Source organism: Sinohyriopsis cumingii, chromosome 5, assembly GCF_028554795.1.
Source record: "Sinohyriopsis cumingii isolate HCF-2022 chromosome 5, ASM2855479v2, whole genome shotgun sequence".
Taxonomy (NCBI): domain Eukaryota; kingdom Metazoa; phylum Mollusca; class Bivalvia; order Unionida; family Unionidae; genus Sinohyriopsis; species Sinohyriopsis cumingii.
This window is the reverse complement of record NC_142965.1, coordinates 127,643,384-127,670,761: the sequence shown is the minus strand read 5'-3', so window position 1 is coordinate 127,670,761 and position 27,378 is coordinate 127,643,384. Positions and strand designations below refer to the sequence as shown.

Sequence of the window (27,378 nt, the reverse complement as noted above, 5' to 3'; positions counted from 1 at the left end):
TCGTCACTGTCTGAATAGCTACTCAAGTCAATTCGAAGCTAACGCGGTAAGAAAATAAGTATAGCCAATGAAATGGCTTACAACGGGTGATGCATTGTTTTGTTCTAGAACTGTGTGGCATAATAATCCCTATGTTCTTGCGTTGTTACCATTACAGTGCAGACACTGAAATGTGAACTTACAAGCCCTCTGTGTGTGTGTGTGTTGTACCATTTCCTCTTACCACATCAAAATACTGAGCGTCACAGTATTGGTTCGCGTTTTCAAGCTGACCATTTTTTTATATCTCACTTAAACATTTCGACATAAACACTCACACTCACATCGGTAGAGTCAGAACAGACGTGTTACAGTATTGAGGGGCATGTTATCTTTTTTTTTCTTCAAACTAATAAATTTGGGGTTTGTATGAAGTAAAGAACCGAAAGTACAGTGAAACTCAAGGATGATGACCCAATCTGTCTGTCTATTGATGCGTGTATTTACCTAAGAAGAAATATGACCTCTAAAACACAAAGAGATACGGCAAGCATGATTAGAATGAACATAACGATGTTTTCCTTCACGCCCGTTTAATTTAGAGTTTCAATCCTCTTTGAAGACAAATTTGGTCTCCTTTTGTAGGGTTTGAAATAATAAAAAAAACCTGAAAAATCTTAAGCACTTTGCTATAGATAATTTCATCAACAGACTAAACAACATAAATACCGTTACAACACTAGAAAGCCTTAAATCTTCTATCAAAAAGAAATGCATCAAAAAATTAAAGATTAACGATAACTAAGCAATGAAACCGAATTTAACAAAGGCAATGACATGTGAAGAAATGCCTCTCACTTTGGAAAGGTAGGCGAATGTACTCTGTCATGCACCATCAACTTGAAAAAAATTATAAACAGAGAGAAACCTGAATTCAAAATTCAGTTTTTTTTTCTTCAAAATTATTTCGTTTCTTTTTTCTTTTTTTTGGAACAAATCTAAGCACTAATATAGAGTGGAAAAGGGAAAATGCACATACAAGCTTTGATATTTCTGAAAAAAGGGGATATTCCTAACGTTCATAACCACCTATATATGCTTGGACTTGTCTGTGACTTATCCACAAAACAAGATGTACATATTTCTGGTCAAGCTGCAAGTGTGTGCGTGTTTTTGAAAATGGTAAAAATTGGATATACAATTTTCTCGTGACACTTATAAAGTGAAGAGTCTGTGCAAGTGTCAAAAACCAAAGTCATATAAGTTTTGTATCTTGTACGGCTTGTAAAGATTTCCACTTTAGGAAATGTGAAGTATCACAAGTTATTATCACAAGCAGAAGTGGAACATAGGGGCTTGCAAGAAAGAAAATAACCCAGACAGTTGGTGTCATCAAGAGTGCTAGAGACGGTACCCGAACTTGCTTGCTTGCTTACTTGAATTAAAGTGATTTTCGCTCTAATGGAGCATGTATCACTGGTTTAATAACGCACCGCGTGATTTTTAATTACTCCTGGGGAAGGAAAGAGAGCCTCATCCCCCAGGCTTTTATGTACTCACAGACTATTTTTAAATTTAGCCACTCAGGTGTAGGACTAACTAGTCCTTAACAACCTGACTGAAAGGCTTTAAACATGAGTGGGAATTGTCTCACCACACACTCATTTTTCTGTCCGACCGTGGTAAAGGAGGAAAAAGGTGCTCAGCAAGACAGCCATGGATGTTAAGTACTCACCAAAACGCTAGCCCGTACTTATTTCAAATCAAGTCCCGTTTTTTGCTAATCGACAATAATAAGTACCAATAATGTGTCAACCACCTGTGCAATTAGTTCAAATCTAACGAGTCTGTTAAATTTCCTAATATATCTGTCTAATATTAGTACTTAGTGTACATAAAAATAGCCATACTGATCTTATTTAAATTATTATGTCTAAGCGACATATACCAGTTTGGTCACTGTTAGATTTATAAAGTTAAGTTTGTTGCAGTGTTCCAATGGGTCAAGTTTGTTTCGAGAATAGTTTAGTCAAGGAGGGATACCAAGCCAAATATGGTTCCCTATTTAATAAAAAGCAATCTTTTGCAGCCCTAAAAAAAGTCTGTTTTTTCTGTTAGAAGGTAACACGTCTTTCTTTTGCTTTCACGTTCTTTCCCGCACTCCTAGTCTCATGATTCTTGATATCAGGAAATGCGTAGCCATGATGGGCGGTAATGTAAGCAGCGGCTTCTACCAGTTGACTGAGGGGTATCCAGTGTAGGTTTGTCTGTAGAATTGGGGAAGAACTCTGACCCCTAATCCCCATTGAGAAGGTCTTGGTTTAAAGGTGTCTAGAGATCTGTAGGCAACGTATTGTATGGCTCTAATAAACTGCCCTGCTATGTTGACGTCATACAATGTTTGATCTAGCCCCATTTCGGTGTACTTTTCAACCAGGGTCAGCGTCCCCCTCCTCCTCCTCAACCGCCTCAATTTCCTCTTCTGGCTCTGATACTAATTCGTCAGTTGAGGTAGATACTTTCAAATCCGCTGCTATGGTGTCTGTCGCTGTTATTGTTGTTGTGGTTGTTATTTCAGCTGGGATTGCCTGTAGTATCGGAGTGAGAAAAGAACGTAGTGCCTCCGATAATTACATCTGAGTTTGCCATACCGTTTGTCTAACATAATTGGACCTTTGTTTTGCCACCACTCTTTCCGGGACGGGTTGTTTGTTAGGTATAGTCGGCTGTTGACTAGTTGTTATTTGTGTTCTCGAGGTGGGTGGAGTGCTAACTGGCAGAAACCATAAAGTGGGCAAACGACGTGTCAAAGAAGTCAAAGTACGTTGGAAAGGATATCCGACCAGTTATCATTCTTGGATCGACGCTTCGCACGTCATCGACTATAAAAAGAAGTGACCATCATTCCCTTTCACACAGATTCAGCTACTGCGATCACTCCTTCACCCAATTCTTCTCTGCAAGATTTACAAAAACAACCCTTGTGGGTGAGGTATAGAGAACGTGTGCCTAAAACGCAAATCGTCTTTTTCTGCCAAATCTTCGTGGTGTATTGTGTCATCGGGGCAGCCATTGCCAATTTGAGTTTGCAACAAGGAGACAAACAATTGTGGACCATTTTATTGAGCAGTTGCATCGGTTACCTGCTTCCTAATCCCTCCCTGAAATTCTCCTCGAACGGGAACCACGGGAACCTTGTGTCCAGTGCCAGTGCCAGTCACCACTCCAACAACAACTCCATTTTGGGCGGAGACACTCCTCTGACTTCCAGTATCACCTCGGAGAGCCACAGAACTCTGGAATTATGAGTCACCAAAACCAATTTTACTTAACCTTACCCAGTGACAGTTCCATGGAGGTGTTTCCCAACAACACGTTGTGCTGTTACACGGCCAAATTACCTCAGACCATCCCGTTAGATCACGAAGCCCATTGGGAAGTGGCTTTAGTGGAAATCATTCACCCAACACAAATCAAAAACATCACCGAAAAGCAAAACACTTTCGAGGTGGAAATCCTGAATGTCCAGTTGGTGGAAGAATTCAATAAAATCGGGTTTTTAAGGGACACAAGACCAGCCAGCAATCCAGTCTTCATTATCTACACCTTGAAAATTCCTTCAGGTTATTTTTTTAGTGGTGAACATTTGGTGGGCACTATTGCGGACAGGTTCAACTTAGCCTTTGGTAAAGCACTGAACAGAGCCAAAAAAAGTGTGAAGATTGAGTACCATAAGGTGGCTCATCGTCTCAGGATAAAATTTCAAGATACGGACGCATTGTCCCTCAGGTTCAATGGTAGTTTGTTTGAAATTTTGGGTGGACATGCAGAAATGGTCGCAAACAATTTGAGCCCCAAGATCAAAAGTAATATGGATTTATACAGAGCTTTTGGAAACCCGGTAGAACTGAACCAAGGACTTAATTTGATCTTTGTGTATTCCGATGTGGTGGAGTACAACGTGGTGGGACACACCTCTGTGCCGTTACTGCGTGTCATTCCTTTCAAAGTGGATAGTACCACAAACAATGACCAGGAAGGTGCAAACACCTATCACGTACACCGTGAATTTGTACATCCTCACTATTTACCCGTCAGTAAGTCGTATTTAGACACTGTCAACATTGCTATAAAAGGAGATCTGGGACAAAATATTCCATTCTCCAAAGGGAAAGTTACAGTGAAACTCCATTTTCGAAAACGGTTCTCTAACGAATTGTAAGTCAAGACAGCGACGAGGGACATTTTCACCCTATAAAATCCGGCCAGATGCGTGTGGAATTTCAGTTTGCAGAAAATCTACGCGCAGATAATACGGTGAACGTCCTCCTGTATGCTGAATTTGACAATACGATATAAACCAACAGTTTGAGAGAAGTCATTCTACACTATTAGAAGTCATGGAAGACTTTTATCAATGTTTATATAGTAGGGATTCTTTGGACATAGTCTATAGTCTTGACAGAAACAAATTAAGGAATTGATCAAGAAAGATGGCTATGGATGTCATAACGATCATCCCAGTCAAATTCAACAGGATAAATGCCTAATGCTGAGTCAAGAAGAAAAATTGGACGAATATCTGGACGAAGCTTGGAGTCTCATCTCGGAAGAAGACGTGTTACAACAGTGGTACAAAGGCTTGCGTGAACATTATTGTCCTCCATTAACAACTCAAGAGATCCATCGCATCGAAGCTCTGTTGGATCAGAGTTGGGAGACAAGGCGAAGAAACGGTTACTTGTCAGACATTTTCAAGCAGAAAGTCAGGATCGAATTGATGACTTATCATTACCTGTGAAAAAAAAAAGAAGAAAATGGATGTCTGAGAAATTTATTACCTTTTGAACCACAGTTCGTACACTGCTTCTTGGAATCCTGTCGTCTGTGCTAAAGATGAACTCCCTCATCGCAAACCTCAAGACCATCAAGCTTATGTGATCAACACGGACGACAGTCATCTCCCAGGAACCCACTGGGTAGCCGTTTACTTTCCTCAAGAAGGATGTGTGGAATATTTCGATTCGTATAGATTGCCCCCTTTGGAAGACGATATCATTGACTTTATGAGAAGAAATGCTCAGACCACCCGATTCAATAATGTGAAATTACAAGGCACAGATTCCTTGGTGTGTGGACAATATTGTGTGTATTTTCTGCATCATCGCAGCCTGGGCTATTCCTTAGAACATTTAGTGACTCATTTTGATCCTCGTTCTTCTTCAAGAAACGATGTGAAAGTAGATCGATGGTTTTGTGACCATTATGCTTATCTTTTGTCTCAAGCTAGGAAACGTAGTGTCCATCAATGACCTAATGACTTCCAACAGTGGAAATCACAATTTCATTCACAACGTTGTCAGCCCTGTTTAAAGTAGAGTGTGAATTGAAAAAATGTCATTTGAAAAAATGTTTGATGTTATATGGTCGGATTATTGTTAAAAAAATGTTAGGGTTGTTGGTTAGTGTTAAGTGATTTTGAATAAAAAGTGTTGTGTTTTGAAGAAAAAATGCCTTTGTGGTTTGTTTGGCTATAGGAATCCTGATTCATGCTCTTTGACTTCTCTCTATCCCTCCCATAACACTATTTGAACGGTTCGTCTCGAAAACCGTGTAGTAATGTTTTCCTTCACGTCCGCGCTTTGACAATAAAAACGGGGAAGTCTCCAGTCTGCCCATCCATTGTTAACTTATCTTCCTACGAAGATGTGCTCAAGATTAGCCAAGTTGAACGAAGCCTATGTGAATTTGCATAGGGTCATGACAAGTCTGATACCGAGACCTGAAGAGATAGACAATATCATAATGTTGAAAGTCACTGAAGACCTGAAAGAAGAGCTCTTCAAGGAGGAATTCAAGAAGGAGAAAGAAGAATGGATGGAGAAGTACAGACTTCATAAACAGCAGAGAGAGCAGCAACAGCAGCAGCATGAACCTGACAGAGGCTTTGTCAACAGTTGTATCGACATCAAAGAGTTCTTCTTCTCTTTTCCGAAGAAGCAGACCTTATCCTGTGAGAAAGCCTGTCGTCAGAGGAGGCCGTCATCTTATAACCTAAGCGATCGCCATAGCTTCAAGTTCCCAAAAAAAAATTTCAGGGCTACCCCATACTCTCGAAAAGAAATAACATTCCATTGCCTATGATATGTTAGTCAGTTAGAAGAAAAAATACAGAAGTGAGTCTATCAGCACATGATTTCTTTATCTTGGTTAGAAAGTGTGACTCTAAGTTGTTCATTTTCGTCGCTTATCAAAATTTTAAAAATAGTAATGTTCTGTAAAAAGTGAGTGAGTGTTTCTTTTAGGTCTGTGCGTTTTTGGTTTTTTTGTTGGTGATAATATGGATAATGTAAGTTCGGGTACAACGAAATTTAAAAAATTAGACCCAGAACTCGGTGTGGAGGGGAGAAATATACGCAACAGCAGCGGGAGCAAGAAATGCAGACCTAGCCAGTTAGCACTGAGGCATTCTGCGTTTGACAATGCCTTTGATGTCGTACACGTCGTCTTTTTTGGTGACACGACTTGATTTGAAATAAGTACGGGCTAGCGTTTTGGTGAGTACTTAACATCCATGGCTGTCTTGCTGAGCACCTTTTTCCTCCTTTACCACGGTCGGACAGAAAAATGAGTGTGTGGTGAGACAATTCCCACTCATGTTTAAAGCCTTTCAGTCAGGTTGTTAAGGACTAGTTAGTCCTACACCTGAGTGGCTAAATTTAAAAATAGTCTGTGAGTACATAAAAGCCTGGGGGATGAGGCTCTCTTTCCTTCCCCAGGAGTAATTAAAAATCACGCGGTGCGTTATTAAAGCAGTGATACATGCTCCATTAGAGCGAAAATCACTTTAATTCAAGTAAGCAAGCAAGCAAGTTCGGGTACCGTCTCTAGCACTCTTGATGACACCCACTGTCTGGGTTATTTTCTTTCTTGCAAGCCCCTATGTTCCACTTCTGTTTATGATAATAACTTGTGATACTTCACATTTCCTAAAGTGGAAATCTTTACAAGCCGTACAAAATACAAAACTTATATGACTTTGGCTTTTGACACTTGCACAGACTCTTCACTTTATAAGTGTCACGAGAAAATTGTATATCCAAGTTTTACCATTTTCAAAAACACGCACACACTTGCAGCTTGACCAGAAATATGTACATCTTGTTTTGTGGATAAGTCACAGACAAGTCCAAGCATATATAGGTGGTTATGAACGTTAGGAATATCCACTTTTTTCAGAAATATCAAAGCTTGTATGTGCATTTTCCCTTTTCCACTCTATATTAATGCTTAGATTTGTTCCAAAAAAAAAAAAAGAAAAAAGAAACGAAATAATTTTGAAGAAAAAAAAAACTGAATTTTGATTTCAGGTTTCTCTCTGTTTATAATTTTTTTCAAGTTGATGGTGCATGACAGAGTACATTCGCCTACCTTTCCAAAGTGAGAGGCATTTCTTCACATGTCATTGCCTTTGTTAAATTCGGTTTCATTGCTTAGTTATCGTTAATCTTTAATTTTTTGATGCATTTCTTTTTGATAGAAGATTTAAGGCTTTCTAGTGTTGTAACGGTATTTATGTTGTTTAGTCTGTTGATGAAATTATCTATAGCAAAGTGCTTAAGATTTTTCAGGTTTTTTTTATTATTTCAAACCCTACTAAAGGAGACCAAGTTTGTCTTCAAAGAGGATTGAAACTCTAAATTACACGGGCGTGAAGGAAAACATCGTTATGTTCATTCTAATCATGCTTGCCGTATCTCTTTGTGTTTTAGAGGTCATATTTCTTCTTAAGTAAATACACGCATCAATAGACAGACAGATTGGGTCATCATCCTTGAGTTTCACTGTACTTTCGGTTCTTTACTTCATACAAACCCCAAATTTATTAGTTTGAAGAAAAAAAAGATAACATGCCCCTCAATACTGTAACACGTCTGTTCTGACTCTACCGATGTGAGTGTGAGTGTTTATGTCGAAATGTTTAAGTGAGATATAAAAAAATGGTCAGCTTGAAAATGCGAACCAATACTGTGACGCTCAGTATTTTGATGTGGTAAGCGGAAATGGTACAACACACACACACACACACAGAGGGCTTGTAAGTTCACATTTCAGTGTCTGCACTGTAATGGTAAAAACGCAAAAACATAGGGATTATTATGCCACACAGTCCTAGAACAAAACAATGCATCACCCGTTGTAAGCCATTTCATTGGCTATACTTATTTTCTTACCGCGTTCGCTTCGAATTGACTTGAGTAGCTATTCAGACAGTGACGAGAATGGCCATGCTTTACTGGGTCTATCCTGTAGGCGATTTATATAAAAAAATATTTTTAAAAATTAAACTAATGCACGAACAATCGTACCATGGGCGATCCCATGGAAATTGTGTCCGTCTTATTGCAAAATACATCAACATTTAATTTAACCGTGCAGATCGCTAGAACAAACCTCTAATAATACACATTTTGAAAAGTGTTGTGTGACACGGATCGCCATTGTCGCTTGGTGTCTGCTTTCTTCTTCGAAAAGAGATCATTTCGTCTTGACTATAAAAATTTAATTTGACTAAGTTTTACGCACTACTTGAACTCATACATTTACGTTGTAGGTGTAAGTCGTTGTTCTCAGTTTTCTGGAAGTTCGTTTTTGCGTTTCTCATATGTGATACTATTTTTCATGGACCGAACAAAATTTCTTTTGGCGTGAATCAGGACTCGTGGTTTTGTGGCTTATTTGGAGAGCATTGATGAAAGCCCAGTTATGTCGTCTTCGAAATCGCTGACACGGATTTGAACTAACACTTCAGGTTTTGTGTGAGGCGATACGGTACATCATTGCCTTTTACTTCCTCAATGAAATCGTTTCATCTTATTGCAAAATTACATTTGACTAGGTTTCATACGCAGCAGGTCCCTGTATATAAGGAGAGTGTCTTAGCGTCAGAGTATTCATTCCGCTCTCAAACGATCAAGAAGATGGAAGAGTCAGCACAGATCGACCTGCTGGTCAAATATTTGCTAAAAGTCATACGAAAGCATAATTCACAGGCGAAAGTGGCAACAAAACTTACTCTTTTGTTCGTTGATTTGATGAGAGTCATACGAAAGTGTGTAAGTGCTAATGAAGTTTGCTATATCTGCAAAGGTAAATGGGTATTTGTCTCCAGAATACCTGCTTCGTCTAAGAAAGAGAGACAAAAGTCAAGATACCAAATATCGTTGTCAGGAGAAAGGACACTGGAATTCAGAGTGCCCTACGAGAAAAGAGAAGAAACAAAAACAAGACGAAACAGAGAAGAGGGATTCAGAAGAAGAAGAAATTGAAGACGATGAAGAACTTGTGCCAGTAAAGACATGGAAATGGAAAAATTGACAATGTGAGCCGATGTGTTGGCCCTGATGTGAAATTTCGTACTACCTTCTAAAAGAGAATAGCCCAGAAAGAAAACGTAAGTGTCTCTTGGTCTTGACATTGTATAATAAGGATGGCGTGTTTTGTTTTTACTCACACTTTATGAAATTGTGCTCTTTCACCTCTCTCTATCCCTCTGGATCATGTTTTAGTTAGAATTGAAATGGAAGGATGTTTTCCTTCACGCACGCTCTTTAGGCATGCAAGTCGGTAAACAATAGTCAGTCTATTCATCCATCATTTTGTGTCTTGATGTTTCCTAAATCACACACTGATGCCATAAAATAACGGGTTAAATGGGTTTTGGAGTGTTGGGAGTGGGGGTGGGGTGGGGTGGGGTGTAGGTGTTTGGCAGAGTTGGTCATTGCAGGTGAGGGCTTAGGTGCTTTCAAAAAACTTTTTCTTCTTCACTCTGTGTTGATAGTATATTTGGGGTTTGTATGCGTTCGCGTACGTTTGTGTGGATAGTTTATTTGGGGTTTGTTTTTTCCTCTTCCCTCTGTGTGTGTGTGTGTGTGTGTGTGTGTGTGTTCGCGTACGTTGTGTAGATCGTATATTTGGTTGTTTTTTTCTTATTCCTCCCGAGTGTGGATAGCATATTTGGGGTTTGTATGCGTTAGCGACGTTGTGTGGATAGTATATTTGGGGTTTGTATGCGTTCGCATACGTTTGTTTGGATAGTTTATTTGGGGTTTGTATCGTCTCCCTTCTGTGTTGATAGTATATTTGGGGGGTTTGTATGCGTTCGCGTACGTTTGTGTGGATAGTTTATTTGGGGTTTGTATTATCTCCCTTCTGTGTTGATAGTATATTTGGGGTTTGTTTTTTCCTCTTCCTTCTGTGTGTCTGTGTGGATGTGTGTGTGTGTGTATGTGTGTGTGTGTGTGCGTATGTCTGCGCGCGTACGTTGTGTATGTGTGTATTGGTCTCTGTTTGTCCCTATAAAACTCACTTTATCTCTATCAGATACACTCTACCTACCTACCTGCAGTAGCGCGTATTCAGGTCAGCCACTTGCAACTGTTGACATTTATCCCCTAGTGTTCAGTACAGTGACGTCACTGACGCTGGAAATTTCGAGACTATAAATATGGACTTGGGGATTTCCACAGGTTGTAGCTATACATATGTACTAGAGTTCATAAACAGGAACGTCACTCAAGCTGAGGCTATAAAAAGATAGTGGGATTTTCCAAAGGAATAACCCACAAGTTGTAGTATAAATAGATAGTGAGATTTCATAGGAATTTTAGCTGATTATCGCTATAAATAGATACATGGGTGTTTATGGACGATCGTCACAAGTTGATTTTGTAAGTAGTTACTAATTTTATCTATTTTATAGTGTGTGTGTGTGTGTGTGTGTGTGAGTATGTCTGCGCGCGTACGTTGTGTGTTTGTGTGTGTGTGTGTGTGTGAGTATGTCTGCGCGCATACGTTGTGTGTGTGTGTGTGTTTGTGTGTGTGTGTATGTCTGCGCGCGTACGTTGTGTGTTTGTGTGTATGTGTGTGTGTGTCTATTGGTCTCTGTTTGTCCGTATAAAACTCCCTTTATCCCTATCAAATACATTCTACCTACCTACCTACAGTAGCGCGTATTCAGGTCAGCCACTTGCAACACTGTTGACACTTATCCCCTAGTGTTCAGTACAGTGACGTCACTGACGCTGGAAATTTTAAGACTATAAATATGGACTTGGGGATTTCCACAGGTTGTAGCTATACATATGTACTAGAGTTCATAAACAGGAACGTCACTCAAGCTGAGGCTATAAAAAGATAATGGGATTTTCCAAAGGAATAACCCACAAGTTGGAGCTATAAATTGATAGTGGAATTTCATAGGAATTTTCGCTGATTATAGCTATAAATAGATACATGGGTGTTTATCCTTGATCGTCACACAAGTTGATATTGTAAGTAGTTACTAATTTTATCCATTTTATTCTAAACCGATGTAACTTAATTTTAGGGGATATGTTTATTTTCCTTTAAATTCTGGGACAATTTCGTCATTTTAGCGTTACTTTTAGTCACATCCATTTTGTCGTTGAGCATTTCCTTGATTATAGCTATTTATAGCATCATTACAATTATGCAAATTTTTGTACACCCCAGCAAGATTTCAGGTCTTGGTAATGCTTTATATATAAATCTCACGCTTGTACTAGTGTATGTATGTCTCTGTCTCTGTTGTGTTTGACTCTCTACCATCATTGTCCCTAAACAATCCCACCATGTTCAATTCCCCTTGACGCTATACAGACCCACCATGTTCAATTTCCATATGTTAAATTCCCCTAGTCCCTAGACAGACCCACACTATATTCCCATGTTCAATTCCCCTTGTCCCTAGACAAGCCCAAACTCTATTCCCCATGTTCAATTCCCCTTGATGCTAGAGTTGCCCACGATTCTTCTCCATGTTCAATTCCCTTGACGCTATATTTGCCCACGATTTTTCTCCATGTTAAATTTCCCTTGACGCTATATTTGCCCAGGGGGGTGTTTTTAATGCTAAGTCCCATTGACGCTCTAGTGCCCCTATTTACTACTATCGTACAAGCGTGCATGGAATATTTGGATGTGAGTGTATGCGTAACCTAATGATTTTAATCGCCTTTATGCTGATAAAAGGTTGTGTGAGGATTCGAGATTGTCTAGGTCGAAAGGGTGACTAGACTATCCGTCCCTTATTATTTACAGAGAAGCTTTCGGTGCTGTTTGGAGTTGTTCGGGTTGGACCGAGTGCCACCAAAAGGTGACGAAGTAAGAAGTTGCCATAGAGGTCACGGGACAGGTTAGAATAACGCAGGCAGAAACTTGAAGGCAGACCGGAGAGCGGAAAAGATATGACTAAAGCGCAAAAAATAACGAAAAGTTGAGAAAAGTGCGAAAAGTTACGAAAACGTTGGGAACAAATACAAAAAATTAATGTAAGCTAAGGCGAGATAAGTTGTCTTGAATTGATTATATAAGCTTATTAGTTCCCAAATTTCGGTCGCTCAGAGTTACAGCAAAGTCATTTTCTCGAAAAATATTTATTAGAACAAGTAAGTAATAGCAAAGGTTTTTGTAATCTTCTTCTGCATCAGTGTAAATATATATTTTAAAACTGCGATAAAAACTTGATTTCGGTTTCGAAATATATGTTAAATCGGGTGCGAAAAGTATTTCTGCAATTTTTATTTTGTAGATTTCTTTCAAAACGGCATGCATAGTTTAAATTTAAACATGAGTACTTATGTAAACGATTGTCTTTCGTTTTTATTTTTTATTCTTGTTTCGGTTTCGAATTTTCTTTTTCCTTCGGGTATTGTATTAATGGTAGTGATCTTTTTAATTTTACTGTTTTTCACGAGCGTCCATGCACCATATTTTGTTTATATTTTCTCCGAATATTAGCTAAAATTCATCTGAATGTCATGTGACGACAGTCGGCACCTGATGTGGCTATATAACTACTTTATATAGACTGCACTTTACAGTTTGCGTTGGAGCCCCGAGTGGCCGAGTGGTCTAAAGCGCTCTCCGTTACGGATCACTGCCATCGCACCTCTGTCTGCGCCGGTTGGAGTCTCGGATTCAGCCAGTGTGGGTATGTGAGAAAGCTTGCCGGTAGCTTCTCATGGGTCGGTGGTTCTTTCCGGGGGTTTCCCAGGTTCCTCCTGCACCATTAATACTGGCCGCCATGCATAGCCTATCGTGTGCTGAAAAATGGCGTTATACCCCACAACAACAACAACAACAGTTTGCGTTTGGCACTTGGCTTATTTGATGGTGTTCTAGACCTTTTTGCCGCTTTCTTCGAATTTGGTTCGGCTTCCGACCTGCAGAAGGAGTTATGGTTGCAGTTCTTGTAACACCTATTGAGTACATCATATTTGGGTGGTCTTTACTATAGTCAGTGAGAAATCTTTTGTTTTAATCCCCTTGTTCTTCCGTCATTCTGGCCTAGTGATTAATGTCAAGGTGGTGCAAGTATCTTTGACTGAGGCGATAATTACCCATGTTTCTCAGAGAACGACATATCTCTTCCTGCTCACTGCTCACTAATTGCTGAAGCAGTTTGACAAAATTTGGTAATTCAGCTAGCTTTTATTTTGGATGTGATTTGCACTGTCGGAGTTGTTGTTTGTCCATGTGCTTGTAATTTTGCCGTTGTTAACCGGATCTATGATGTGTTCTTTGAGCACAGGATGCAATCTTGTATCAAAGTATAATCTGGACTTTCTTTCGCAGGCATGCGAGTCTTTGCCATCGATGACGAAACGTAATTGGTTTACTCTTTCTCGGTTGGTATCAACGTCTATTTTTTTATAAGACCATTTGAGCCAAACACTAAATCAAGAACTTCCTGGCGATCTTTTAACAGAAACCCAACTATATCTTCCATTTGTCTGTTTTCTCTCTGCTTTAGATGGCGAGTACAAATAACGTGTGTGCTACCAGGCAAATAGCGTTTTATAGTGGTTTTGGATGTCAATTCTTCATCTGTGCCGATTGCAGAATATGCGATTGTGCTGGAGTTGGTATGAACGAACACAATCGGATGGTCATCTGTAGATTGCCTTGTAATGGACAATTCTTTGAATACTGTCGGAATCACATGAAAATCACCAAGTTGTAGGTCCATTCCAAGAACGCTACCGCCTTCAATACAGCAGAAATTCTTAATGTCTGTGCTATGTTGTTCGTTGTAAAGAGCCACGAATGGGTGTTGTAAGCCATTCATAGGTTTCAGTTTAGACGAAGTTGCTTGTTTTGGTCATTTCTTCCACGCAAACAATATGGTCGGCGATGTTCCCTGATTGAAATGGCCTGTGCTTTGTTCTTGCTATTGAATGTTTGGTATTTCGGACTTGTTTCTCGCGTCTTGGTTGCTGGTAATCGTCATTTCTTTCCGAATTTACCATTCTCTCTACTTCCTTCACCCATTTGTGCCCTAGTTCCTTAGCTAATATTTCTCTAACGGAAGGCTTTGTTCAAATGTATATGACGTTTTTGGACCGATGTTTCACGGATGCGTTACAAGTTCTGGACGATAATTTTCCAATGTATTCGGCAAGCGTGATGTTGGTTGCAATATCAGGAAGGAAATTGCCAGCTTTCTGGAACCAAGTTATCCACCGCTTAAACTGATCGGGTCCTGACTGAGAGCTCTTTAGAGTTTGGTAAATTCCGTGAAAGTGTATGATCTCATTTGCTAATGGTTGTGGTTGTAATGGCTCGTATATGCGCTTTTTATAGACGTTTCTCTCGATGCAGTACACATCTTTGCGTTAAAGTCATCAAGAGAGTGCCATTTCTTTCAATAAATGTTGTGGATGGAGATGCACACTTGGCTCAAGCACTACAGTCGTCCAAGAACTCTGATATTTTCCCCGAAGAACGTTTGATGATGTCGTCGACATTACGGATAATAAAATACATGCTGTCTTTTCTTCCAGATCGGATCCCTTGTAGATCAAACTGTGGATCTTTCATCACGTCCATTACATATTTGAGATCCATGAACTTCTTTTAAAGACCTGACATAAATTCCTCAAGGTATAATTCGTCTTTTTCGGAATCAGTTGCAGTGATGTCTGTTTGTGACCTGGTTATTTGTTCAAATTGTCTGTCAGGAACAGGAGCATCTAGTGATTTTCTTCCTGTTTGTATTGGAGATTACTCTTCCTGTATTGTAGATAAATTTGGAACGTACGTGCAATAATCATTTAATTCAGAATCACACACTTGCTGTGAGCGCGTATCCCTCCGATTGTCTTTTATTTCTGAAGTTGATTGGAATAGTGGAATTTGAATGTCTTCCATAGCAGGCTTATCCGACCATGTTGTAGATCGCAATCCAATTTCACGGATACGTTCAGCTTGAGTCTTTACCGCTGATTTGATGATTTGGGTGAGGCATTTATCTCAATATAATCCTATGTCATCTCTACGCGCTCAGACTTTTGAGTCATTGGTATCAGGGGTACAACGTGGTTGGGAATCCACAGTGTTTTTCTTTCTTGATATCCTTTATAAAAATGTAATTGTACGTATGACTGTTTGTCTCTATTTTATTAATTTTCTATAATTTTAAATGAACTTTTCGTAACTTTTCGCACTTTTCGTAACGTTTCTCGCATTTTAGTCATGCCGGAGCGGAAGTGGAGGAAGTGGAAGGGTGAGGACGTAGTCGAGGGACGGAATGGATACTGGAGTACCAGCCAAAGAAAAGGAAATAATAGAAAATAGCAGGGACAGGTGGAAACACTCACCTTGCACATCAGATGATGAAACTGACATATTAAATAGGTCGACCGAATGGAGAAATTGCGGACATTTACTTGTGTTGTTGAAATATTTAGATCTGTTATTAAATTGTAATGCCTCACATTTTATTTTTTGTACATTATCCAACTAGACTGTTGGCAGTGCTGACTGGGAGGCTATATATCCATCTATTTCAAATTTTATAATTGTACGTCCTCTAACGAGATCAGCTGTAATACCCTAGGAGGCAGCGTTACAATCCCATGGTCTTGCGCACATCCCCAAATCAATGATGGCACATAGTTGCTGATGCAGGCGATTCTTTTGTAGCATACACACCAGCATGATGATTTAGCAATTAAATCCCATCTTATTTCCACAAGTTCAGGTCTGCAACTCTTTAGGTTGATTTACATCTATGTAACCACTCATTTACCTACAAATTTACATACCTTTAAATCTAGCCGTTACTTACTTGGTAACCTTTCTACCTACTGATTTGCTTATCTTTGAATGTACCAACCAATCATCCTATCTCCTGCTCATATGATCAATTGCCGATTGTTTTATTATCTAATTCAGGTTGTTAAGGTGGACATTTTCAAGGAAGAAGATCTAGTGGAACATTTTAAAGACAGTGATGCCGTCATATCCTGCTTGGGATGCAGGCCTAGTTTCCTTGGACTTTATCCGATCACGTTCTACACGGACTCAATTAAGCCTATTGTTGAGGCTTTAAGGAAGGCCAACGGTTCTCGCCTCATTTGCATGACAGCATCATGCACGAAAAGTAATTATGTTTACTCATTTGAAATATGTTATGAAAGATTTTATACTGTCTGGTAAACATCTACTCTTTGCTTTTATATTTCTCTTGTTACACTAGATATTAATGACGATCGAGTACTTATTCCCAGAAATGGTGGGGATTATTTGATCATGTTGGTCTGGACGTGCCTGCGTAATGTCGAGCAACATCCCATAGACTATTCCACGTAAAGACTTGAATCCGGGAGATATATTTAAGGATGGCTATAGATATGCAAAGACATTTGAACAGTTTCTAAACCCTTTTGAAATCTCATTTATTTAACTATTTCAATACCTACTGGTAATGAAACGACGGAACGAAATACGCAAAACCAGATATTAAGTCACTATTGACCCCTACGACTAATCTTGGTCTGTGCGTTGGGGAGGGGGTTGGAAATGTTCCTAGGGTATGGGACAAATTTTTCTTTTCAAACACTGTGTAGCTTCTTCTGCATTCAGAACACAATCGGGGATGTGAATAATGTTGAAAAACCCTTCATTATTTGTTTTTAAAAACACTTGTTATTAATAATAAAAAAAAGTTTTTGTTCCAGGATCAAACTATGTTTTAAACCCTTGACTGCAGATTGGTTTGATTGTTATCAGTAGCAAAATTATTTTTCTGTAAATCATAATTTTTTTAGCTGGGTTTTGTCGGTAGAATTGAACAAGTAGTCGCTAACCATTGCTCTGAAGTTTATTTATTCTTTTCCGTTATCGATTATACAAGATAAGTGCTGCACTGAATAATTTTTCGTTCCATATTAACACTCATATCCAACATTGTGTCGGTACACGTGATATTTTTCTGAATAATTCCCATCTTACACTACAATTTCCATGTTAAAACTAGAAGGTGTTAGATATAATTGTTGAGTCTTTGATTTGTTCATAATCATTTGTTAGAAAATTTGGTCGTTACACCATTTCATACAACCTCGGCAACACATTATACTTCCGATAATAACAACGCTCAAAGCCGCACAATTTTTAATCGCCGGATCTGTTATTTATAAATAAATGATTTGCTATCTTAGTTTGAAAACATTTAGTTTGAAAACATACTCATATATTATATCCATTAGTTAGCGTAGAGACCAATCTTCGTATCCATTACTTTGGATAGAGACCCATCTTCATATCCGTTAGTTTGAATAAAGGCCTCTCTTCATGCCAAGAGGCCCATCTCCATATCCTTTGGTATGAACGGAGGTCCGTCTTCATACCCATAAATTAGAATGCAGGCCCATCTTCATACCCAATATTTTGAATACAGATAAAACTTCATACCCATTAGTTTAAATACAGGCCCGTCTCATACCAATTAGTTTAAATAGAGGCCCGTCTCATACCCATTAGTTTAAATAGAGGCCCGTCTCATACCCATTAGTTTAAATAGAGGCCCGTCTCATACCCATTAGTTTAAATACAGGCCCGTCTCATACTCATTAGTTTAAATAGAGGCCCGTCTCATACCCATTAGTTTAAATACAGGCCCGTCTCATACCCATTAGTTTAAATAGAGGCCCGTCTCATACCCATTAGTTTAAATACAGGCCCGTCTCATACCCATTAGTTTAAATAGAGGCCCGTCTCATACCCATTAGTTTAAAAAGAGGTCCATGTCATACCCATTAGTTGAAATAGAGGCCTATCTCATACCCATTAGTTGAAATAGAGGCCCATCTCATACCCATTAGTTGAAATAGAGGCCCATCTCATACCCATTAGTTTAAATACAGGCCCGTCTCATACCCATTAGTTTAAATAGAGGCCCGTCTCATACGCATTAGTTTAAATAGAGACCCATCTCATACCCATTCGTTTGAATATGGCGTTGTCACCGAAAGACTTCTAAATTTGTCTATTTGGTCAGACAAGAAAACGGTGCCAATCTGACATTCAACACGTGTGTCATGGCGTTGTAATCGAAAGACTTCCAATTAGGTCTAGTTGGTCTGACATGAAAACCGTGCCAATCTGACATTCAACATACGTGCCAAGGTGTTGTCACCGAAAGACTTCTAATTATGTCTAGTTGGGTCGACATGAAGACGCTGCCAGTCTGACATTCAACATGTGTTTCACGGCGTTATAAACGAAATGCGTCTAATTATGTCTAGTTGGTCCGACATGAAAACGGTGCCAATCTGGCATTGAACATTTGTCATAGTGTCACCGAACGACTTCTAATTATGTCTAGTTAGTCCAACATGAAAACGGTGCCAATCTGACATATGACCCATGGCGTTGTCACCAAAAGACTTCTAATTATATCTAGTTGGTACAACATGAAAACGGTGCCAATCTGATACTGAACATGAGTCATGGCGTTGTTATCGGAAGTCTTCTAATTACATCTAGTTAGACCGATATGAAAACGGTGCCAATCTGACATTCAATATTTGTGCAATGGCGTTTTCACCGATAGATTTCTAATTATGTCTAGTTGGTCCGACGTGAAAACCGTGCCAATCTGACATTCAACATATGTGCCATGGCGTTGTCGCCGAAAGACTTCGAATTATGTCTAGTTAGTCCAACATGAAAACGCTGCCAATCTGACGTTCAACGTATGTGCCATGGCGTTGTCATTGAAAGTCTTCTAATTATATCTAGTTGGTCCAACATGAAAACGCTGCCAATCTGACATTCAACGTATGTGTCATGGCGTTGTCACTTAAAGTCTTCTAATTATATCTAGTTGGTCGAACATGAAAACGGTGCCAGTATAACATTCAATATATGGCGTTGTCACCGAAAGATTTGTAATTATGTCTAATTGGTCCAACATGAAAACTCTGCCAATCTGACGTTCAACATGTGTGCCATGGCGTTGTTACCGAAATACTTCTAATTATGTCTAGTTGGTCCGACATGAAAACGGTGCCAAGCTGACATTCGACATATGTGTCATGGCGTTGTCACCCAAAGACTTCTAATTAGGTCTAGTTGGTCCGACATGAAAACGGTGCCAAGCTGACATTCAACGTGTGTGCCATGGCTTTGTCACCCAAAGACTTCTAATTATATCTAGTTGGTCCGACATGAAAACGGTGCCAATCTGACACGTGTGCCATGGCGTTATCACCAAAAGACTTCTAATTATATCTAGTTGATCCCACGTGAAAACCGTGCCAATCTGACACGTGTGCCATGGCGTTATCACCAAAAGACTTCCAATTATATCTAGTTGGTCCAACATGAAAACGGTGCCAAGCTGACATTCAACGTGTGTGCCATGGCTTTGTCACCGAAATACTTCTAATTATGTCTAGTTGGTCTGACATGAAAATGGTGCCAATCTGACATTTAACATATGTGTCATGGCGTTGTCACCCAAAGACTTCTACTTATATCTAGTTGGACCAACATGAAAACGGTGCCAATCTGACACGTGTGCCATGGCGTTATCACCCAAAGACTTCTAATTATATCTAGTTGGTCCAACATGAAAACGGTGCCAATCTGACATTTAACATATGTGTCATGGCGTTGTCACCAAAAGACTTCTAATTATATCTAGTTGGTCCAACATGAAAACGGTGCCAATCTGACACGTGTGCCATGACGTTATTACCAAAATACTTCTAATTATATCTAGTTGGTCAAACATGAAAACGGTGCCAATCTGACATTCAACATATGTGTCATGGCGTTGTCACCAAAAGATTTCTAATTATGTTTATTTTTTCCAACATGAAAACGGTGCCAATCGGATTATCAACATAGGTGTCATGGCGTTGTCACCAAAAGGCTTCTAATTATCATTGGTTGGTCCGACATGAAAACGGTGCCAATCTGATATGTTCAACATACGTGCCAAGGCGGCCATATTGAAAATCTTGTTAACACAGCTTCCTCGGAAATTTTTTTTATTTTTTTTGTTCACTGAAAGATTTTTTAGGATACTTTACTGCTTTTAATGTGGTATTAAACAATTTCGTATTTGGTTGCGGTCGAACTTTTTATTCTTAGTAGGCCTTCACTTCCAAATAAAACCGCTAAAATATATTGTTTTAAATCGTTAAGGAACATATAAACGGAATCAGGAAAACTAGTGGCATGATAAATCAGATCCATCTGTGATTACCCATTTTATAGTCGCACCAGTCTCCATCTTCGAAACGGTTAAATTAATGTATCTCGCGATTTGCAATGCGAGAAAGAACCTGTAGATTCCCTCAACAGGTATTTCGTATGGCTGATAGAGTGGCATTATGAACTTCTTTGCGTCTTCAAGATGTATATTGGAGAAAATGTCAGCATACCTGCATGCTTCTTCCATGTACCTTGGCTGAAATTCCTTTGTATGTTGTAATTGTGGAAATTGAGCATGGTCAAAATGCTCGAAAAATCAGCCTCAACTTGTCCAAAGTAATGTGTGTGTGTGTGTGTTTTGGAATTTTAACGTAGCTTTATAAATTTTGCAAATATATCGCTACGATGTTTGCAGTGTGGCAGTTTATAGTGATGTCTATCAAGTTTTTTTGTCCGGTATTTTACGATTTACCTTTGAAGTCCTGGAAGTGATAATGACCAATCGCTGCTATTATTTTTTAAATTTTTTATTTTATTGTTTTACATCTGAAATAAGGCCAAACTATACTCTAAAACCAATTTTACACACATAAATCATAGTTAAAATAAAGGGAATTAAAAGTTCTTTTAACAGTTTGATATACAAGTTTTGGTTTAAATATACAGGATAACCAGAAAGGAAAACACAGATAAATGTTTTTTATTTAAATTTAACCCCTGATGCAAAGTATAAAACTGTATAGTAAATAAATTCGGAGCTAGTTCATATATAAGGCGGCAACATATATATAGCGTGGCCAGCACATATAAATAGAGCTAGGAGCAAATGTACAGCCCTTCTGGCTTCTGGTATATTATTGGCCAAATCATCATTTCAAACCCAGCTAGCACACATCTCTTTTGCACTTGAATGATCACCTTGTGCATACGACATGAAATCTTGCATTCTTGAAATGATTGATAATTTATTTTTAATCAGAAATGTAGCCCTTATCCAGTCGTACAAAAATATGTATTTATTACATGAAAATGGAACCTTTCCGACATCTGTTATGATGATAGACCTGGTGACCGTATAGAAAATCGTATAACTACACCGAATGAACGAAGTTATCACTTGGAGACTTCATCCATTGTCTACTTAGTGTTAATTCGAATGGTGCCCATTCGAAATCCATCATGGCCACCACGGCGGCCATCTTGAAAATCATATTGGAGCTACTTGGTTGCATTGACATTCCGTTTTCACTAAAAGATTTAATTTAAAGTCTAGATGTGTCTTTCTGACATCTCATCAGACACCCAATATGCCGTATAGAAAATAATTTTGTAATTAGTTCTCCTGAGAGGATGTTTGTTTAATGTGTTTTCACTAAACAGATATAGCATAGTTGGATCTATTTGATTGAAAATGGTGCTTACTGACTTTCAATATCCTACAATAGTGATCGTCTCGAAAATCTTCCTTTTCACTATTCCTTTGGATAAATAGTGGCATTGACACGGGATTCTCGCTAAAAGACTCATTGTAATATTTAATTGGCTTATGCAATGAATCATTTTTAAAAATCAAAACCTAAAGTCACCTAAATGTCATAGCTCGCACTTTTCACTTCTATAAACTTATGAACATAGTGACTTGTACATATACAAGAGAATTACTACCAGATTTTGTTTTTAGTTGTATTCCAATGAGCAGATTAATTGTCAGAATTCTGAGGTTGATTTTAAGGTCAAAGGTTTTAAACCAAGTACTTTTTATTTAGCTTTACTGGCATGTGAGCATGATAACGCAAACGCTTGGGAATCGATGTTTCTTGTAGCTGTGTTTGTTGTGGATGTTTATAAAGAATACATTCAGTGCTGTAACTTCAGTAAAACCTCTTGTTATACCCACCCCCAATATTAGTTACAGGTTTAAACAAAGCATGGCACATGGTTATATTTTGACTTACAGGTCTAAGCAAAGCGTAGCACATGGTTATATTCTGACTTAAAGGTCTAAGCAAAGCGTGGCACATGGTTATATTCTGATTTACAGGTCTAAGCAAAGCGTGGCACATGGTTATATTCTGATTTACAGGTCTAAGCAAAGCGTGACACATGGTTATATTCTGACTGTGCCTATTTCGTTTGCTATCCATTATATCAAGTTAACTTCAATGTAAGAAAATACATTTGCTAATAAATTTAGTATGTTAGAATTTTTTAAGAATGTAATCGATGGTTTCCATACTCAGCACTTAAAATTAAGAGAACGATATTCAAACGAATTTCCGGACTTCTTTTAGACTTTGAGTGACTCTTACTAACTCATTTATATTATATAGTCCACGTTTGTGGGAAGCCAGATACAGTAATCACTTTTACGATGGCGGTGTGGACATCTTAACAATCATGATGTTGATGGATTGGTTATAGTGTTTTATTTCCATATATTTCCTTAACACCTTGATGGTTTTTCTCCATACTTGACATGATCAATGTCCTTGACACCTTGATGGTTTTTCTCCATACTTGATATGACAAATCTCCTTAACACCTTGATGGTTTATCTCCATACTTGATATGACAAATCTCCTTAACACCTTGATGGTTTATCTCCATACTTGACATGACCAATGTCCTTAAAACCTTGATGGTTTATCTCCATACTTGACATGACCAGTGTCCTTAAAACCTTGATGGTGTATCTCCATACTTGGCATGACCAATGTCCTTAAAACCATGATGGTTTATCTCCATACTTGACATGACAAATGTCCTTAAAACCTTGATGGTTTTTCTCCATACTTGACATGACAAATGTCCTATAAACCTTGATGGCTTATCTCCATACTTGACATGACCAATGTCCTTAACACATTGATGGCTTATCTCCATACTAGACCTGACAAATGTCCTCAAAACCTTGATGGTTTTTCTCCATACTTGACATGACAAATGTCCTTAAAACCGTGATGGTTTATCTCCATACTTGACATGACAAATGTCCTTAAAACCTTGATGGTTTATATCCATACTTAACATGACAAATGTCCTTTAAACCTTGATGGTTTATCTCCGTACTTGACGTGACCAATATCCTTAAAACCTTGATGGTATATCTCCATACTTGACATGACAAATGTCCTTAAAACCGTGATGGTTTATCTCCATACTTGACATGACAGATGTCCCTAAAACCTTGATGGTTTATATCCATACTTAACATGACAAATGTCCTTTAAACCTTGATGGTTTATCTCCGTACTTGACGTGACCAATATCCTTAAAACCTTGTTGGTTTATCTCCATACTTGACATGCCAAATGTCCTGAAAACCTTGATGGTATATCTCCATACTTGACATGACCAGTGTTCTTAAAACCTTGATGGTGTGTCTCCGTACTTGACATGACCAGTGTCCTTAAAACCTTGATGGCTTATCTCCGTACTTGACATGACCAGTGTCCTTAAAACCTTGATTGTTTATCTCCATACTTGACATGACAAATATCCTTAAAACCTTGATGGCTTATCTCCATACTTGACATGACAAATGTCCTTAAAACCTTGATGGTTTATCTCCATACTTGACATGACCAGTGTCCTTGAAACCTTGATGGTGTATCTCCGTACTTGACATGACCAGTGTCCTTAAAACCCAGGGTTCACGGTCATAACAATTTGTTGTAAAGTTTTATGTTTGCTTGTTGTTCTTAAACCTCTTGATGGATTTTATTCCTGCTTTCGGTAACTCATTAGAAAGCTAAACAAATTTATTGTACGACATTTTCGCCTAACCTTTTGACCTTTTGATCAAGGTCACACGATTTAGAACAATGATTTAAATATGGACTGCACATGGCGGTTTCTGACTTTTTGTTTATTTATTTACTAAAAGGTTACACAGTCCTTGAACTCCCAGATATATTGGTCTAAATTCGTTGCAATTCGTATTTAGCTTAATCCCAAAAAGTATCTCGAAATTACTTGTAATTAATTGCTTTCATGTATACTGGTTATTTAACTGACGTTTTTGTTTTGTTTTGTTTTTTCTCTTTTTAAACATAGGTATGCCAGGAAATCCATTCATAATGGAATGGGTTTTGAAACCCCTCTTTCTCGGAAATTCATTGAAAAATATGTCAGAAATGGAGGATTACTTGGCAACCAATTGTTCAGATTTAGACTACACGGTGGTGAAACCCCCATCTTTAAGGAATGCACAATCAACAGGTATCGATTTATCTATCTATCTATCTATCCGTCCATCCAGCTATCTATCTATCTGTCTATCTATATATCTATATATCTATCTTTCTCTCTCTCTCTCTCTCTCTCTCTCTCTCTCTCTCTCTCTCTCTATATATATATATATATATATATATATGTCGATCTGTTTGTCGATCGATCTATCCATCCATCCATCCATCATTGTATGCGTATACATGCATGTATGTTTCTTTATATGTGTGCATTCATATAACTGTATATAGCTGGTTAGCTTGTTACATAGTTTCTTGTAGCATTCGTGTTGTAAGGCAAAAACCAAATTTCACTGGACCTGATTTATTTATGTGGAACGTAATTCAGTGTTTACAGAGAAGAAATGTGTTCATGCTGTCACCTTAATTATCAAAGGTGAAAGTAATGGACTTGTGCTTTTGACCAACACATGCACAGATCTTTATTTATTTATTTATTTATTTATTTATTTATTTATTCATTTATTTATTTATTTATAGGCGCGCTGGTGAAAACATTGGAGGGTCAGTACGTAGCCGAAGGGACGGGGTATATTACTCGAAGAGACGTTGCGAAGTTCATGCTTACTTGCGCAGTAGAGCGATTGTGGATAAAGAAGTTCGTGGCTGTTTCATCCTAGACATGTATGGGATATAGAGTCATTAGGAGACACCAAACAGATTCTGTCAGTCAAATGTTATGTTCAATGCCATGGGAGGAAATAATGCAACAATTGCTTTATTATTCATAATGTACCGACAAGGAACATCACGAAGTTTAGCTTAGAACGAATGAGGAAATGCATTTTATGGTAGACAATATAGGATAAAACTGACAATATACGTAGACGATTCCATAACAAAATTTACTGATAACAGAATAAGTGTTCACTGCCGTTGAAAATATATTGAATAAACAATATAATAAATTCGTTCATATTTTGAGGCTTTTGTTTTCTTAACAGTATATTCCTATGGGAAACATGAAGTATACCTCAATCTTGTTTTTTTCTAATTCCTTCCAGTTACCTAATATTAATCTACAATTAACTACTTTTAATTGTATTCAAGGAAGATGAAAACCGGTAAATACAAAATAGACAGTTCTAACTAAACAATTACAGTTCAACATTTATTGCAAAATTGCAATAACTTTGTTTACGTTACCTCACTGAGACTGATTTGTATGGAGTATTGGGTGTTATTAGAGGTTAATGTTTGCTGAGCATGTTGGGTATGTTAATGATTTGTATTAAGGTGCTGAGTGGTATTAAAGGTAAATGTTTCGCAAGTATGTTAGTCCGGTATATCCACCACCCAATTCTGTATTTTTTTTTACTGATATATGGTATGTGGGTCTGATATCACCTGTTCATTAAATTGTGCAATTATGCTGCATGTACATCTTTCCGGAACACACTTGCATACACGTTAGGTACTTACCGGTATTTGGTAATATCCATATCAAGCGCGAAATTCAAAATGGCCACAGGACGGCGGGTTCTGCTATTCCACTTGGATTTAAAAGTCGCCAAACAGGATTTGCTCCAGAAATACATTGTACATGTCACCAAAGGAAACCCTCAACCATGGTAGTTCCACAGCCGCGAGAAATACCGGTAAGTGTATAAAATGTACACCGATGTATGTAGACAAGATGGACTGCCAATTTCTGCAAGTTTTAATGAATAGCGATATCGGCCCCTAAATCTCCAGTCAGTATCATCATGGGGTAAGGGGCTGATTTATCGGCCTAGACTAAGCTGGGGATGAAAATAACTTGTATAGGGGTATTGTTTTCCGAGCATGCAAGGTATGTAAATGATTTGTATTGGGGTACTGAATGCTAGTACAGTTAAATGTTTTCCGAGGATGCTGGATATGAAAACAATTTGTATTGGGGTATTGCGTGCTAGTACAGGTAAATGTTTTCCGAGCATGATGGGTACGAAAACAAATTTTTATTGTGGTATTGAGTGGCAGTACAGGTAAATGTTGTCCGAGCATGCTGGATATGAAAAAAATTTGTATTGGGGTATTGCGTGCTAGTACAGGTAAAGGTTTTCCGAGCATGATGGGTACGAAAACAAATTTTTATTGTGGTATTGAGTGGCAGTACAGGTAAATGTTGTCCGAGCATGCTGGGTATGAAAACGATTTGTATTGGGGTATTGAGTGGTAGTATAGGTAAATGTTTTCCGAGTATCCTTGGTATGTAATGCTATTCCGGCCAGTTCATACGCCTCATTTTCTGATAAACGTTATCTGGGTGCTCTCTATAGGATTCTTGAAGTCAAGAGATAATCCACTCCATTTGTAGCTTCATAACATATTGGCCAAGTTTATCCTTGCATATTTCAGCGATTTTATAAGATAATGGCCTCACCGGACAATTGACGTCATAATGTTATGACTCGTTACTGGATGTCTTTTACACAGAACAAAGACGGCATCCAGACAATCTGTGGTCCTCTTCACATACATAAAAATTAACATGGCATTAAATATGTTGGTATAAAACAATTCGATATACCAATACTATTGGCCTATCAAATTGTGATACGCTCATTGCGAAATAATGCACATATTCAAACATTCTTGCAAATGTGTGCTGTCGATTCTAGGCCTGTAGATCAGA

General features: G+C 38.3%; 1 protein-coding gene across 1 annotated transcript in view; it reads left to right on the top strand.

Moving 5' to 3' along the window:
• Positions 1-25,672, top strand: part of LOC149800164 (flavin reductase (NADPH)-like) — a 64,385-nt gene extending 38,713 nt beyond the window's left edge. The window contains exons 2-4 of the mRNA XM_089959769.1: positions 16,240-16,447; positions 24,568-24,732; positions 25,242-25,672. Coding sequence (XP_089815895.1) covers positions 16,240-16,447; positions 24,568-24,732; positions 25,242-25,381 — 513 coding nt within the window. The 3' untranslated portion in view covers positions 25,382-25,672. The remainder of the gene's footprint in view (positions 1-16,239; positions 16,448-24,567; positions 24,733-25,241) is intronic.
• The last annotated feature ends 1,706 nt before the right edge of the window (positions 25,673-27,378 follow it).